The sequence below is a fragment of the Micropterus salmoides genome, unplaced genomic scaffold, assembly GCF_014851395.1.
Source record: "Micropterus salmoides isolate LMB-PRFRI ecotype aquatic unplaced genomic scaffold, ASM1485139v1 Ms_hic_scaffold_16, whole genome shotgun sequence".
NCBI classification, from domain to species: domain Eukaryota; kingdom Metazoa; phylum Chordata; class Actinopteri; order Centrarchiformes; family Centrarchidae; genus Micropterus; species Micropterus salmoides.
Window position 1 is genome coordinate 7926766 of NW_024040707.1, and position 15289 is coordinate 7942054.

Below are 15289 nucleotides of genomic sequence, written 5' to 3' on the forward strand. Positions count from 1 at the left end.
TTCAAAAATATTATATTTTTCATTTAAAATTGCTTAAAAACAAACCAAAAAACAAACATAAAGAGAGCATTTTCCATGAATTATCTCCAAAGCCGAACTCGCCCTGCCTTTCATGTGAACTTGACCATCGACCTTTCACCCCGACCCATAACTGGTATGTGACCCTACAGGTGAGCGTTGTGAGGTGGTGAAAGACGTGTGCCAGAGCAACCTTCAATGCCAGAATGGTGGCATATGTGTAAACGGCCAGTGTGTGTGTACATCCGGCCACAAAGGCCTGAACTGTGAAGAAGGTAAGTCTTGACTAGCTACATATCCCTGTATACCAAATATTATATCAAAGCCAGAAATAGCAGAATGTGTAGGGAAAAATTGTTTTATTGTATTGTTCATTAATGACTATACAATTTTAATTGCAGCCAGTTTGTCTGAAAGACGTTCTGAAAACAATTCTCCAAATGTCCAAAGCATTTGTCCCCCTATAGCACATTTACTTACAGCATACACCTGCATCCTATCGACAAAGATATTCGTCATCAAGCAGCATTGCACTGTATGCTGGGAGGGTAAACCCTAAGTGATTATGTATGTCTTACCCCTGCGCTCTCATGGCTATATCCTGCACACACAGGCCAGGTCTCCATCTTTCCCGAGGCCCTGTGGAATTTGGAAGCTAGCGAGGCAAATGGTACAGTATCTCAATATTCAGTCTGCCTGACACGACCGTGACTAACAGGGGCCCGTCTGAGCTCGAGGGGCCCCATGTCCCTTCCAAGCTCAACCTCAACTACCTATTGCCTAACACATGTTCGCGCATAAAAACAAACCAAACATGCGTCTGTACTCAACTGGCAACTGAGGCTCTTATCCCCATTGGAAAGTTGGGAGAGGGGAATTCTGCATCAATGCTAAAAGGTAATATGATGGTAGAATGTAGTTGGGAGATCAACTGATTTGTGCTGCCTGTTTTTGGACCTATACCTAATGTGGAATTCCCCTTGTTTTTGTTTTTCCTTTTCCCTTTTGTTACGTCAATGTCTGTAAGATGGTTACTCACAACTTAAATCTTGTTTCCGTCTCCTTCAAGAATGCCTGTCTATAAAACAAGACAATATGCAAAACAAATAATTTTCCTCTTCAAGTCAGAACATTTAGTCTGCTCCACACATTTACGCTGTTACTAACAACTGAACTGTCTGTTGAAAGCGCAGTGCGGTGGTGTTTGGGGGTGTTGAAGTGGATTTCAACCATATTCTTTACTTAATGTGGTATTTGTGCATGGGCCCATGGGGAGTTCACTTTGAAAGGTTGGAGATGGTATAGTGTGTGAGGAATGTCAATAATGTGGTCATGTTGTGGTGAGGACTGTCAAATGAGTTTGCATCATGGAGCCTGGTTCATATAGAAATTTTTAATTGTTTTTGTTTCTGAAATTGCCCAAGAGTGTCTAACAGCAGACCTCCACTGTGGAGTCCGGTACAGGCTCCGCTCTCAGGTCTTCTCCACTGTCAGGATCCGGAAGCTGCTTAAATCAGCTGTGTTGAAGCAGGGAGATATTAAATCATACAGGACAGGGGTTAACTTTCTCCAGGAGAGGGTTGGGAAACACTGTCGTAGTAACGATACATAAACTTCAATTCAACTAAGATGAATTCATACAGCCAGCAAAGTCTTTGCACGCTGTTGAAAGTGTGAAACCAGCTAATGTTACACCGAACGGTCATAGTCAACATATTAAGACAAATCCAGACCTATGCCCTTGCTAAATGCTTTACAAAAAAAAGGTTAATAAAGCCGAACACACAGTAGCTTACTTATCCAAAGAAAAAAAAGCTAATCCTACCACTTAATCATACCTATGTATAACGACAAATAACCTAATTTACGCATGAGTAACATTCTGTAATTTGTGTTATTTATATTGATAGCGGTAGCTATTTTGACGGCGAACATATACCAAGATCAATGCATTCAAACTTTTCTCAATGTTACCGTTGTCACGAGAGTAGCGAAAAAACACGTTACGTCCTGTGGGGGACATAAAAAAAAAAGTTTATTTATGGTTATTTCCTGTCTTGACACTCTATGCTTGAGAGTGGAGCCTGCACCGGAAGCTACTCCACAGTCGAGGTCTGCAGCAGTATTTGCAAACGGATTTGTGTACATTGCTAAATTTAGAATTATATTTTATTTCATTTATGTGTTTAAAGTGAGACTAGCTTTTGAGATACACATGAAAAACGGAACGTTGAATTCCTGACCAATAAAACACAACTGCTCATTTATACACTCTTTGTTTTTGCTACTACATATTTGTTTGGTCTGGTATGTAGTTTATGGTGATAATGATAGCTAATGCTAATAGCTAATGCTAGCAAACTTTTGACAGATATTGCTTACTGAGTCAGTTTGCGGACTTTATAATCTTTCTTTATTTGTGCTACTGCTAGCTATATGTTAGCAGAAGTCACCAAAAATTAGCTGTAGCAGCAAAATCCCAAAGTGTAACTGAGCATGGGGGTGTTTTATTGTTTATGAATTAAACTTTTCATTGGAGAAAGAATGAGATATTTCTTCTTGTTAAAATTACAAAGTCTTTAAGCTTTAAACACCACCAAAAAATTTAATACTGTGCTAAGTGATTCAAATGAAAGAATACCTCTTTGTCGATAACTGTTATCTAACCAAGCCAGTGTAACACCAAAACCTGTGACCTATCAGATTCTGTGACTACATCCAAACGACGATGTTTTCCTAACCATAACCAAGTACTTTTGGTGCCTAAATCCAACCAAACTGCAACCGCTTTACATCGTCAACAAAGCCTCTTGCGCTTAACTTGCCATTTGGGTCACAGAATCTGATAGGTCACACGTTTTGGTGTCACACTTGTCTCGCCAGGGTTTCTTCCATGCTTTCACCACTGGATGGCACCATAACAGTGAGGATGAAAGTTCACAGTATCCTTATTATTTGAATATTGTATTGATTTTTATTTACTGTATTTTCTGTAGATTCACCCTATCCGTATGCAGCTCATTTCCACAATGATGGATACATTGCCCTTCCTAAATCCATTTTTCCAAGGAGGTAACTGTAGTTTGCTTTTCTACACATTCTCACAGATATATCATAAGGAGATGATGTAACAATGCACCATGGGTAAAATTATTGTTATTTTTCTGTTTTAGCGCTCATGACTCACCAGAGACCATCGAACTGGAGATTAACACTGACTCCTCTGAGGGCCTGATCTTGTGGCAGGGAGTAGTAAGTCCCATCCTATCTTGAGCCGTGGTTTCAACTTGATACTCGCATCTACCCTTGCACCTTTTCATCCTCACCATAACTTTGCTACATCAGCACTTTTAATCATACCCATTTTCCTCAGTGACACACATTAATGTTCTCATACCATTCAGTGAGTTTTGGACTTACATGTCAACAATAATACGTCACTTACGCATTACTGCGTTTTCTTTCATTTCAAGGTTTCACTGGCTGTTGAGCAGCATTCAACATCAAACTGTCTAATTCATACTTGTATATCTGAGGCTGTAACATTGTTGGGCATGTTGGCTGCGAGCCTGGCTCTATCTGACACCACTAAATAAATGCATGTTGCTTCCCTAACTCACCCTCCATTCTCCTCAGGAAACCAATGGCGCACGCATTTTGCGAAAGGTGCATGCTAGTAAAAAGGTATCCACTCAATCACAAGACACTCCGTATTTATTTGTTTCATGACATGTGCTGTCCATGCAAATATGTATGGTAGAACAATTACAAGATATATCTGGAGAACCACATGATTTGAAAGGAAACTATGTGTGTTTATATTGCACAATGTGTATGATGGCTTTTCTTGTCATTATTGTGCATGAAAGGTTTTATGTCACACTACATACTGTTGGGAGAAATCTCTGGAGTCATTTTAGTGCCAACACAAATTAAATCTGAATTCATTAGTCTTGAATTTGAAATGTTCAAACTGAATTGTAGGTGACATTTGTAATTGTATTTCACAGATTGAAAATGAATCTAATGGTTTGAAATGGGGGTTTTTTTTTCAATTTTTTTTTTCAGTTTCTGTTTTAACTCAACTATTATTCAATTCAGATTTAAGTTGTGCTGTCACTGAAATAACATATTGATCTGTCTGCATTGCCTGATGTTTACTATTATAATACTTAGTACGAAAAATTACTGCAGGGCAGTTGGTCAGTGGTTCACAGCATTTAGTCACACAACATTTTCTACCTCTGATGACTAAACACATTCATTTCCAGGAACTTGGAGAACACGGCAAAGGCAAAGACTTCATTAGCCTCGGGCTACAAAATGGACACCTTGTTTTCAGGTGACTCATCCCATTAAACCTGTAGTTCTGTTGACATCTAGATGAGTATTATTATTTTCAGCTCATGTTAATGTTGTAGTAATGCTGATGATTTGAATGATATCCAGTTACCAGTTGGGCAGCGGAGAAGCAGAGATTTTGTCCCAGAAGTCCATCAATGATGGGAGATGGCATAAAATCACAGCCGTCAGGTATGTTTGCAAATTACGTATGTTTAGATATACACTGTACAATATGAATGTCCAAACTAACCATTCAAAGTTTCAGTAGGTGCTCTTTTCAACAAAGTTCTTGCACACAAAAAATTCTTAATGACAGGTGTGTAGGACTAAACCTGGGTTCTTCTAACCTAAAGTTAGTATCAGCTATTATCAATATAGCAACAGATTCTGCAGTTTTCAGATTTTTCTGTGCATGTTCAGTGCTTGTATTGAATTGTGTTCATGCCCTCATGTTTCTATTTTCTTGCAGAACTGGAAAAGATGGATACATCCAGATTGATGGAGGAGCCGCACAACATGGACAGTCTAAAGGCAGAAGCCTCATGGTCAACACCAAAGGCAGCATATACCTGGGTGAGTGGACTGAAAGTATGGAACGCCAAAACTGATAAAAATGTATTGAGAGTTTATCAGACAAGTTAGATATATCACTGAGTACATCAATAGATAATACCGTTGGTTAAATATATAAAAGGTAGTGGGAAAAAATATAAACCTTTATGCTTTTCCTTTAACAGTTACTAAAAAGGTTGTTTTTCTTTTTTTCAAAGCTTTTTACAGTTGATTAAATTAAATGAAATTTTAATATGTTTTACTCTTCTGTTTTTTTGTCCATCGATGCATATTTTTATTTTACTCTGTTTTCCCGTGATAACGAGATAAGTATCTCATGATCTCGAGATAACGACTGTTGTTTTCTCGTGATAACAGGATAAATAAAATAAATAAATAAAAATAAAGATTATAATTTTCTCGTGATCTTGAGATAACGAACCATAGATGAATACAGGGGTCAGCAGATGCGTTTCTTTGTGATAAATTTTGTGTTAATTTACTGAGTCAGCATTTAGCTCAGTTGGTAGAGCGCAGGACTTGCATCCCAAGAATTGCAGACTCAACCCCCGCTCTGCAAAGATTGTTTATTCTTATTTTGTGTGTTTTTAATCATTCTCTTCAACAAAGTTGAAGTTGTTGAGATTCAGGGAAATCCAATCACTAGTGATGGGCAAAGCGAGGCTTTATGAAACACTGAAACGTTTGAAGCAATTGTGCCGGAATGGTGTCGAGGCTTCGAAACACTTCGACACTCGTCTCCACGGTGACACCTACTGGTCACTATTGATATCGACACATCTTGGTAGGGGTTTCATTGAAACAATGATTGACCAGCGTTTACAAATCTAAACGTCTTATCAATACATAACCAACACAATTTCGGAGAAATCACCATACAACAAACAAACAAATGCCTTCAGATTGTCAGAGACAGCAGATGGTGATTGCAATAAAATCTTTTTAATGAAACACATCTGTGTGTTGTTTAATAAGTTATCACTCATTTAGCTGACGCTTTTCTCAAAAGCAAATCACAATTGCTGTGTCAGAGGGCGCAGCTTGAGAGCAACTAGTGGTGTCTTCAGGGACACATGTATCACAGTGGGAATCAAACCCACATCTCTCCCACTAAAGGCATTTGTCTTAACCACTACCCTATCCATTTTCACAATCGAAATACTTTATTGATCTACGAGGATGATTTCTTTGTTGCAGATACTCGCAAGGCATAAACACTATAGAAATAAAGTTGAAGTTATAGTGAGTAGAGAATTCAATAAAGTATACATATCTAAAATTATAGTAATAAATGTGGATATCTACAGTATTACACAGTAGCTTATTAATAGATGTGTAATGATAATTAGCAGGAAAGATATAGGCCCTAGTGTAATAATAATTAATAATTAATGAGTGCTGGCAGTGATGAGGTGTAATGGATAAAAAATCTGTAACTGAGTAAAGTTGAAGTTGTTTCAAGAATGATAAATGAAAAATGTCTCACATTTGTTATATGTCAAGATTTTTATTCAGAAATATTCAGCTGTGGCTGAGTCGTTTTTCTTTTCATAATTGACATCCCCAGCCTTGGAAAAATTTGGTGACATGGAACATTTGTTGCCGGCAAAAAGTATGTTTTGGCCTACAGGTGCCGATATACTACAGCACGTCGCTCCAATAAATAAAAGGATTGTGTGTCTTTGGAACAATGTCAGATGAGTTAGAGGCTGATGTGTGGTTTGTTCCAAACACTGTGAATCAAGCGTAGAAGCAGCAGGTGTGCCACCTGTCGAAACAGGGGTGAAACACACCGAAACCTTGCTTCACTGTGGTCACGTGACATTGACGTTTTGAACCACGCTTTGAAGCAGTGTTTCGAAACGTCTGTGCTTCGGTATCTCGACACAGCGTCGACACATCAGTATTGAGCATCCCATCCCTACCAATCACACATTTCCCGACATGAAGATACAGCACATAGTCATCAGGAAATGTGTAGTTAAATGGATTGAAGAATGGAATGAGAAGCGGATAAATTTCCTCTGCCTAGGAATGATGGGGAAATGAGAAGTCCATTTGTTGGTGAATGTGGACCAATTGCTGGGATGCGCACGCTCTAGCACGTGATTAATTGTGAGCATGTGAATCTTCATAAGAACTTTGTTGAAGAGGAATATGAAAAAGTATATATTTTTTAAAAACTGGTCTTCCATAAGGATCAAACTCACAACAACAAGTCATGTACCTTACTCACTGAGCTAATCAGTGACACTAAAATCACCATGAAATTACCATTAACAAACGTTCTTGCCAAATCCTGTGTTGCACTACTCTTTTGAGATCTTGTGATCTCGAGATCACGACAAAATTATCTCGTTATCGCGACAAAATCTTTTATCACTTATGTGTTTGCTATTTTTCTCACCACATTTCTAATTTTACTCCTGTTTATATGACAACTGGATGGATGTCCATGTATGTCCAGAGCACTGATTGGTCACACTAAGCACGAGCCTTTTCAGCTAGCTACCTAGCTAAAGCTAGCTTTTTTCATAAATGTACGCTGCACACTGCTGTAGAATGTCTTGTAACAGTAGTTACAGCATTTTAGCCGGTAAGCTAACGCTAACAAAGTTAGCTAAGTTACTTAATTAGTGAAGTTTATTTAAAGCTGTATCAGACAACATTTCCTCAAAACTGTTTTGTGGATACAAATGTTCAATGAGGAAGTTTATCACTGGTTGCTTATTATGTGAGTTTTCTCATTTGACAGGCGGAGCCCCAGACTTGGCTGCTATGACAGGAGGGAAGTTTTTGTCAGGAATGACGGGCTGCATGAGGAACCTGACACTGATGAACGCCCGGCCAGGACAGCAGCCAGCCCAAGCCATTGACCTGCAAGCCCATGCAGCCCATGGCATCAACGTGCAACCATGCTCTTCTTAGATTGCAGCACACAGACAAACACACACATAAACACAAACGCAGAGACTATGGAGTGATGCCACACACACACACACACACACACACACACACACAGCAGACTCACACAGAGAGACTTACACACAAAGAGGCTGACACAAACTTGGTGCTTTGCTGCTACCAAAAAAAAAATCAAGATGACACAACAAGATATGTTTCTCTGTGTGCAGTAAAACCAAAAAAGAGAGAAAAAATTAAACTATGTTAACAAGTCTTCTCTTCCTCAGTGTTGTATTCTCAATGAAGGACTATTAACACAGGAGAACCAGTACAGTTTACATACTTCCAGCAGTAGTTTTAGCCATGAGAGGCGTAAAAGTAAAACATATTAGGCCTTCTACGATGGGTCAGATCCTATGGAGTTGGAGATGTTTTTACAGCACTGAATTTTTATTTATATACATATGAATATATATATTATATTTGTGGGGGAAAACATGCAAACTAACCATAACTGCTCTTTAACTTTCCTAGAGTTTATTCTGGGTTCTAATACTGTGTGTCCAGGGCTTTTTTAGGCCTAACTGTATTAATACTTGAAGATATTTAGGCCTTCTCTCTTCACTTCTGTAGAGGAACCTCTTTTTTTGACACGCGAGCATGCTTACAGTCTTTTGCAAATTGTTGGAAGAGGAGCGCACACGGTCACAGTCACATGCAGCTTCAGTACACAACTCAGGTCGTTAAATACAAATTAGCAACCGCAAACGTTACATTTACTGCCGCTTTAACACGGCTGCTTTGCAAGTCATTCACAGCGCTGTTGTGTCTTCTGTCTGTTTTTTATTTTATTCTTTTTTATGAAAAAGAAAGAAACCTTGGTGCTATTGTCAGACATGAAGATACAGCACATAGTCATATGGTTTCCTGTCTCTCACATGTAGAAGTGTTTTTTGTGTGTGATTTGGTTACTTAGATAAAGAAACAGTCTAAAAAGGTATACGGTAGTGTAACATTTGTCTATATGCATGGCATTTGAGGTTGACTTTACTATAATATGGCATGATTTGTTGCCTCCACAGCCTTATTTGATTGAGTAGATCTCAAAAAACTGCTTTAAAGAGTTGAAAAGGGTGTCATTTTTTATGTGTGGTTGTTGAAGATATTGTTTTATGTGTAAAACTATCTGCCAGTCAGGTAGATATCGCTATTAATTGAGAATGAGTGTGTCTGCTAGTACATGTGTGGTTGTGTATGTATCAGCCTCTCACAGGTCACTCTACTTTAGCCCTAGTATGGAGTCAGGTGTGTGTTTGTGTGTGTGCACATGCATGTGTCATCCATATCCTCAGGAGGGTCAACCCAGAACTGCCTCAAGATGTTTCTTAAATTTCAGGTTTGGTAGCTTTAGCAACAATTCAGTAAGCTATAAAACTCTGAAGGCTCTGTGGTTCTATGGGTTGTTTTCTCTGCAGCGGGAGATTCATCTGCAGCCAACAGCAGTAGGACACAGTTGGGATAGTGTTTAGTCATGTGGGAATGCGGCGGAAGCTTCCTGCAGGTGCTGTGACCAGAAGTGTAGCTCGAATAAAGCATGCTCGCCCACCTTTAGTCGACCACACCTCAGTACCACAACGGCACGATCACTTTGGGGTTCACAAACTTTTTTCTCATTTTTGTAAGCTTAAAATGTTTGTATTAATATCCTAAAAATGAGCACTATCCTTTCTCTTAGACTTGCTTCATTTTAATTTATTTTAAGTTTTTCTTTTCCTCTTTTTCAACGCTTTTGTTTCAAGACTTGATTCTGCTGTTTTGGAGCACTCACAAGCAGCTTGCTATTATCTTTCATCTGGTTATTGTGTATTGGCTCCCACATCCCCTTGTTTTTGCCATCATGTTTTGCCCCCCCGGTAAGTTCCATGAAAGGTTAATACCTGACAGGAATTGCCTGGTCAAATGGTTAGAAACTGGTCTTCTTATTTGCTTATTGAAAAAAGTCTTAGTCTCCAAATACAACAAATACATTATTTATCTCCACAGAAAGGTGTCATCATGTTTGAATATGTGTTGTCAGGAACATGTGGATCGAAAAGAGCCACTGCTTTGCTGCAGGTTTAGGACACTGTAGCAGAGAATGATGTGTGCACTCCTTGTTGGTTGTGTATCTGCTCTTAAACTGGATTTTCATATATACACTGTACACTCTTGCCCAATGCAAAGTTGTCAAGAAACTGTCACTGCTTTTTGGTTATTTTTAGGCCATTGCAAAATATGAAAGGTGCACTTTTAGTAATGATGGAAATGTTCATTTAGAAAATTTAAAAACATTTTTTTCTGATTCACTTCTAAATAGCAGAAAAGGAAGATGACTCAGATTAAATGAATGATATTGTACCAGATATAATACTGTCCATGTCAGGATGACCTGACATCCATTTCAGGTGTTGAAAAAACACTCCCCTTGCCCTTGGTGTTTCTTAATTAAAAACAAAATTCATGTGCTATTTGTAATCTCGTGAGTTTTCTTTTTTCATGTCTGTACTGCTGTGTTATGCTTTATGCTGGGAGGGTTCTTGGAGCATTATCCCACAATATCACCTCATTGTTCCCAAATAATCCATTGTACAGGTAAGCCTTACACCCTTTCACTGAAAAGAGGCTTCTCAAATTTCCCACTTACCCATCTAGCAATGAATAAATCATCACTCTCACACAACCAAGGTTTTTTTTACTTACATTACAAAACAAATAATTCGCTTTTAAGACACTGTTAGATGCAGATGAGATTCTTGGAAAGACTTCAATAAAACATGTCCTCTTGTCTTGTCATGTCTTAGGTTTGTATTGGGGTTTTTTTGTGTGCCAGTAACAAAACACATTCCTGACATTTCAAGCATTTCTAGACTGAAAGCACCATAGCACCAGGCTCATCAGTGGCATTTAAAACACTGCACATGACACACTGAACCAGTGTCATCTCAATGACCAACTCTCTTCAACAATTTCTTCTGAATTGCTGTATTGTCACTCATATCTGGTACGATGTGTGCTCCTGTTCCACTAATAATAAGATCCCATCACAAATGTGCTCAACATTTGGTACATAATTGACAATAAACAATCTGAACAAAAAACTGACTTATATATTGACATATATAACACTGACTTGAATCATTGTTTTTTAAGAAATTGAGTTGTCAGAAACGCATCACTCTCTTGGCTCTGGGTGTGTCAGTTATTCAGTTATCAGTTATTCTACACCAAACCTGGTTATTTAATATATTACATATTTTTAATACAGTACATATTTGTGACATTTAACAGCAGGGCCATGGGTATTGCTGTTAAATACTGTTTAGGAAACACCTCAATTCTTAGGTCAGGTCAGTCACATTCTCAAGTTGCTCTCTCTTTCTTTACAACCCTCAGGGGACTCCATGATGGAATCTTTTCACTTTCACAAGTGTGTATCAGTGTTCAAAAGAAAGTAGGATAAGCAGTTTATGAAGGGACTATAACACAGGTAGAGATGAGTGTATAAAGATATGGTTAATCTGTAATAGTGAATACAAATAACCTCATCTCACAAGTCAGTATTTGAATAATGCATAAGCCAGTAATAGAAGGAAATCATAAAGAAAACAGTTGTGCTCATGTTTGTGACTGCCAGTATTATAGCTCAGGTTTTAGCAAATCCCAAATACTGTCAGTCAAACTCCACAGAGAGGTGGGAGAAGGAAGGGGCTATGGAAGAAACATGAACTTCCAGAGAGGGAGGGGCACTGGGTTTGCGGTGCTGCTTACTGTGCCTTTACATGATACTGAGGAACAACACCCTAACCCTAAAAATACATACTGAGATATTCTACAAACACCACAAGATCACTGGGGACCAATGCTGATCTGATCTTAAGGGTTAAGTTTCGGACATTGAAGAAGGCCCATTCAGTCCTGGCTGATCCCAGCCACCCTATGTTTGAGAAGTTTAGGTTGCTTCCTTCGGGCTGTAGATACAGGACACCAACATGCAGGACAAACAGTTTTAGGAATTCATTTGTCCCAACTGCCATTGCATTTTTTAATTATTCACTGTAATCCCATTTTGTTGTTTTATTGTTTTTATTATTATTATATATTTTTTATAGTTTGTTTTTTACTTTAACTGTGGTCTTTTTAACGTAGTGTATTTCTTTTGCCTATTTTGATATTGCTTGTTTGTGAGTCATGACTATTGATAGTTTTATATTGAATGCTGTCTGTACAACAAATTGCCCTTTGGGGACAATAAAGATATCCTTGACCTTGGCCTTGACCTTGACTGAAACAAATCAAATTTACAGAGCTTTGAGAAATGCTCACTGTACTGTTTTTGCATAATCAAAGGTTTTTAATATAATTGAAAAAATGTGTCTTTCTGATATTAACACTTGTATGTTCCTAATACTTTATATATAAAGTGTTGTAGTCCTGACAACCAATAGTAGATATTGGCTAATATTCACAGGATCCTCTATGTAGTATTGTTTCCGGTGCTACAAACCAACTCAACAAGGGCAAAATAAGGGCAAACATTTAGCATGTCATTTGATATCTTATGTGATGAGTTTTGCGCTCAAATGAATGGCCTTTACAAATGATGAGTAGATTACTTAGACTCATGTTTCTGGATAGCACTGTATCTATTTTAGTTACTGAAGACATTGAAAACTTTCCCTGGTCCGGTTTGTGGATACCCAATCAACATCACATCATTATTATATTCAGTCAAGCAACCTTTTATATTATTTTATATTATGAGTGCTTTAGTCTGCTTTGTTTTATTCCAGCTATGTTGCTACTTTGATACTGACCTGTCCCTCAGATTTATGTCAGGTTTTCATGCTGGTAGGATTCAATTTTAATTCTGACAATTATGATTTTATCTTATAAAGCTGTTGAGTTTTGATAAAACAAAAGAAAAGAAGTGTGCATCATAGCAAGACCTTAACATACATATGAAACATAGAGATGTATACATTCATGGAAAACAGATATCTTGACCTGTAAAACCCAGTTGAAATCTCTGAATCTGATCTCCATATGATATGACTGTTTAATGTTTTTCACTGTTTGGCAGACCGCAGGATGGGCTGGTTCCACTTGGAATGTTCCACAGGGCGGGGGGACTATGAGATACTCATTTCAGTCAGTCATCACAGTGTAGGACAGTTGTAGGACAGACAACAACACTACTAAGTGTTGCTAGATAAACAAAAACTTGTACTATAGCGTGTCTGCAGCGGCACATAAAATGAGATTGCAGAAATGTTAAGGTTAATATTTCTAGTAATTCTCTAGACGTTAATATCATCAAACTACATAAATGGCCTCTTTCTATTATTCTGACCACTCAAAGCGCGCTACACTACATTTCAACATTCACACAAACATTCATACAGTGATGGCATAAGCTGCCATGCAAGGTGCCAACTGCTCATCAGAAACCTAATACCTTTTCATACACACACTCCAGATCAAACCAGCAATCTTCAGATGACCTGCTCTACCTCTAAGCCACAGCCATCCCGCATAAATACCAACACTTATGCTTTCCAGTGTTAACCCCTTGATGCCGATTGTCAAGAATTCGCATCATACCTCTTCCTTGCAGACTGCAAGCCAAGATGGGACATGGATTCCCCCAGTGCCTGTGGGTGCATATTCGATACCTACCTAGGAACATTTTGCAGGCCCTGGTTTCTCGTTTATGCCTGTTGTCGCTAATTTGCGTCATACCTACACATACCTGAATTTATATCTTTTCTATGTTCTATAGACAAATTAACAATCTTCACTTAATTTAACATCAGCTTGAAAGCAAATGAAAACACAAATAATTTTATTTATTTTTTATTGTAAAAAAATTCAGGCGTTAAGGGGTTAAAGGAATAGTTAGATTTTTTTGGGAAATACACTACTTCACATGCTTGACCACGGTTAATTGAGAATAATGATGCCACTCTCACATCTATATGTTGAATATGAAGCTACAGCTGCCAGCCAGTTAGCTTAGCTATTTAGCATAAAGACTGGAAACTTTCTTGGGCAAAGCAGTCACTTCAGAAGTCCAGCTGGTTGCCTGGCAACCCTATTGCTAGAAGTGAGGAAGATTTATGTCAGAATAACTCTGAATAAACTACACCATACTGTTTTTACACTTGTGTGAATGAAATGGGATATAACTGTTAACTCTTAATGAGCAGATTTATTTACCCCTGGGCAGAGCAAGGCAATCTCTTTACCTTTGTTCCCAGCCTTTATGATAAGCTAAGCTAACCTGTTGCTGGCAATAGCTTCCTCATTTAGTGAGACATTTTAGTCTCATCAGAGAGCAAACACACACATTCTCTTGTTGCAGGGTATTTCTTCTTCTTTTCACAATGTTTATAAATGTATGCTGTCATTAAAAGAAAATAATGTCATATAATTAGCTCTCAAGGTGTTGTTATTACAGCCTTCACACATACTTTCTTAGAAACAGGATGTCTGTGGGTTCATTACAGTCAGGGTTGCATGCAAATTGCATTCAAAAGCACATTTCAGACCCAGACTTCAGAGAGAATTGTTGCTAAAAAAAAAACTCCATATCAACAGTTGACAGGTTAACTCCAGCTTTGTAATTAACACAACAAAAACAATGATTTATGTGGTTACTAAGCATCAGGTGATGATCAAATCATCCATTCAGAGAGGAGTGTCTGCTTGTGGACAAAACACATTTTTGTATCATAACATAAACCTACCTCCTCCAGATCAGTCCTGTGTAATCTGCACTCCTTTCAGATTTGTCATATATAATCTTAATTTATTGTTTCCGTCATCATTGAGTCTTTACTGCATTTTAATATATGCGTCACAAATCATTTTATTCGTTTGACCCAAGACACAAAAAAAGACTGGTCATGTATACATATCATTGGTGAGAGTAGTAAAATATATTTCCTATTAAGGGTAAACTCACAAGTCAAATCCCAGGTATTTGCTCATTTACACATTTGTGTTCATTAATCTGTGCTCCTGTGAATCTGTTTTGTGAACTGAATGAGCTAACAAGGGCTGAAGGTGGACCTTGTACTTTAACAGCTAGGAAGGCCAGCCCACAGTGCTAGAAATTAGATTAGCCCACCATGAAATCCATTTCACTGGAATCACTTTACGTAGGGACAGTCCGGAGACTGACACAGTTACTACTAGTTCAAGTATAAAATATGTTTTTCTTCTAGACATGGTTAACTACTATTCTGTTAATGTGTAACAATAACTGCAGTCTACTTGTTTATTGAATAATCTGGCAACATTAAGGAATTCTTTAACTTAGCAAAATAATAGTGCAATATGCTGCCATAGGTCAGTGGGCATAATACTAGGACCATTTTGGCAATTGTGGTGGTACATTATACACCATGAA

At 38.0% G+C, this 15289-nt stretch overlaps 1 protein-coding gene across 1 annotated transcript in view; it reads left to right on the forward strand.

The window, feature by feature from the left end:
- Positions 1-10350, forward strand: part of LOC119905087 (basement membrane-specific heparan sulfate proteoglycan core protein-like) — a 26236-nt gene extending 15886 nt beyond the window's left edge. The window contains exons 2-10 of the mRNA XM_038721811.1: positions 171-293; positions 632-688; positions 3015-3090; positions 3192-3270; positions 3655-3702; positions 4290-4360; positions 4468-4551; positions 4832-4935; positions 7691-10350. Of these exons, the coding sequence (XP_038577739.1) occupies positions 171-293; positions 632-688; positions 3015-3090; positions 3192-3270; positions 3655-3702; positions 4290-4360; positions 4468-4551; positions 4832-4935; positions 7691-7863 (815 nt within the window). The 3' untranslated portion in view covers positions 7864-10350. The remainder of the gene's footprint in view (positions 1-170; positions 294-631; positions 689-3014; positions 3091-3191; positions 3271-3654; positions 3703-4289; positions 4361-4467; positions 4552-4831; positions 4936-7690) is intronic.
- Positions 10351-15289: the final 4939 nt, after the last annotated feature.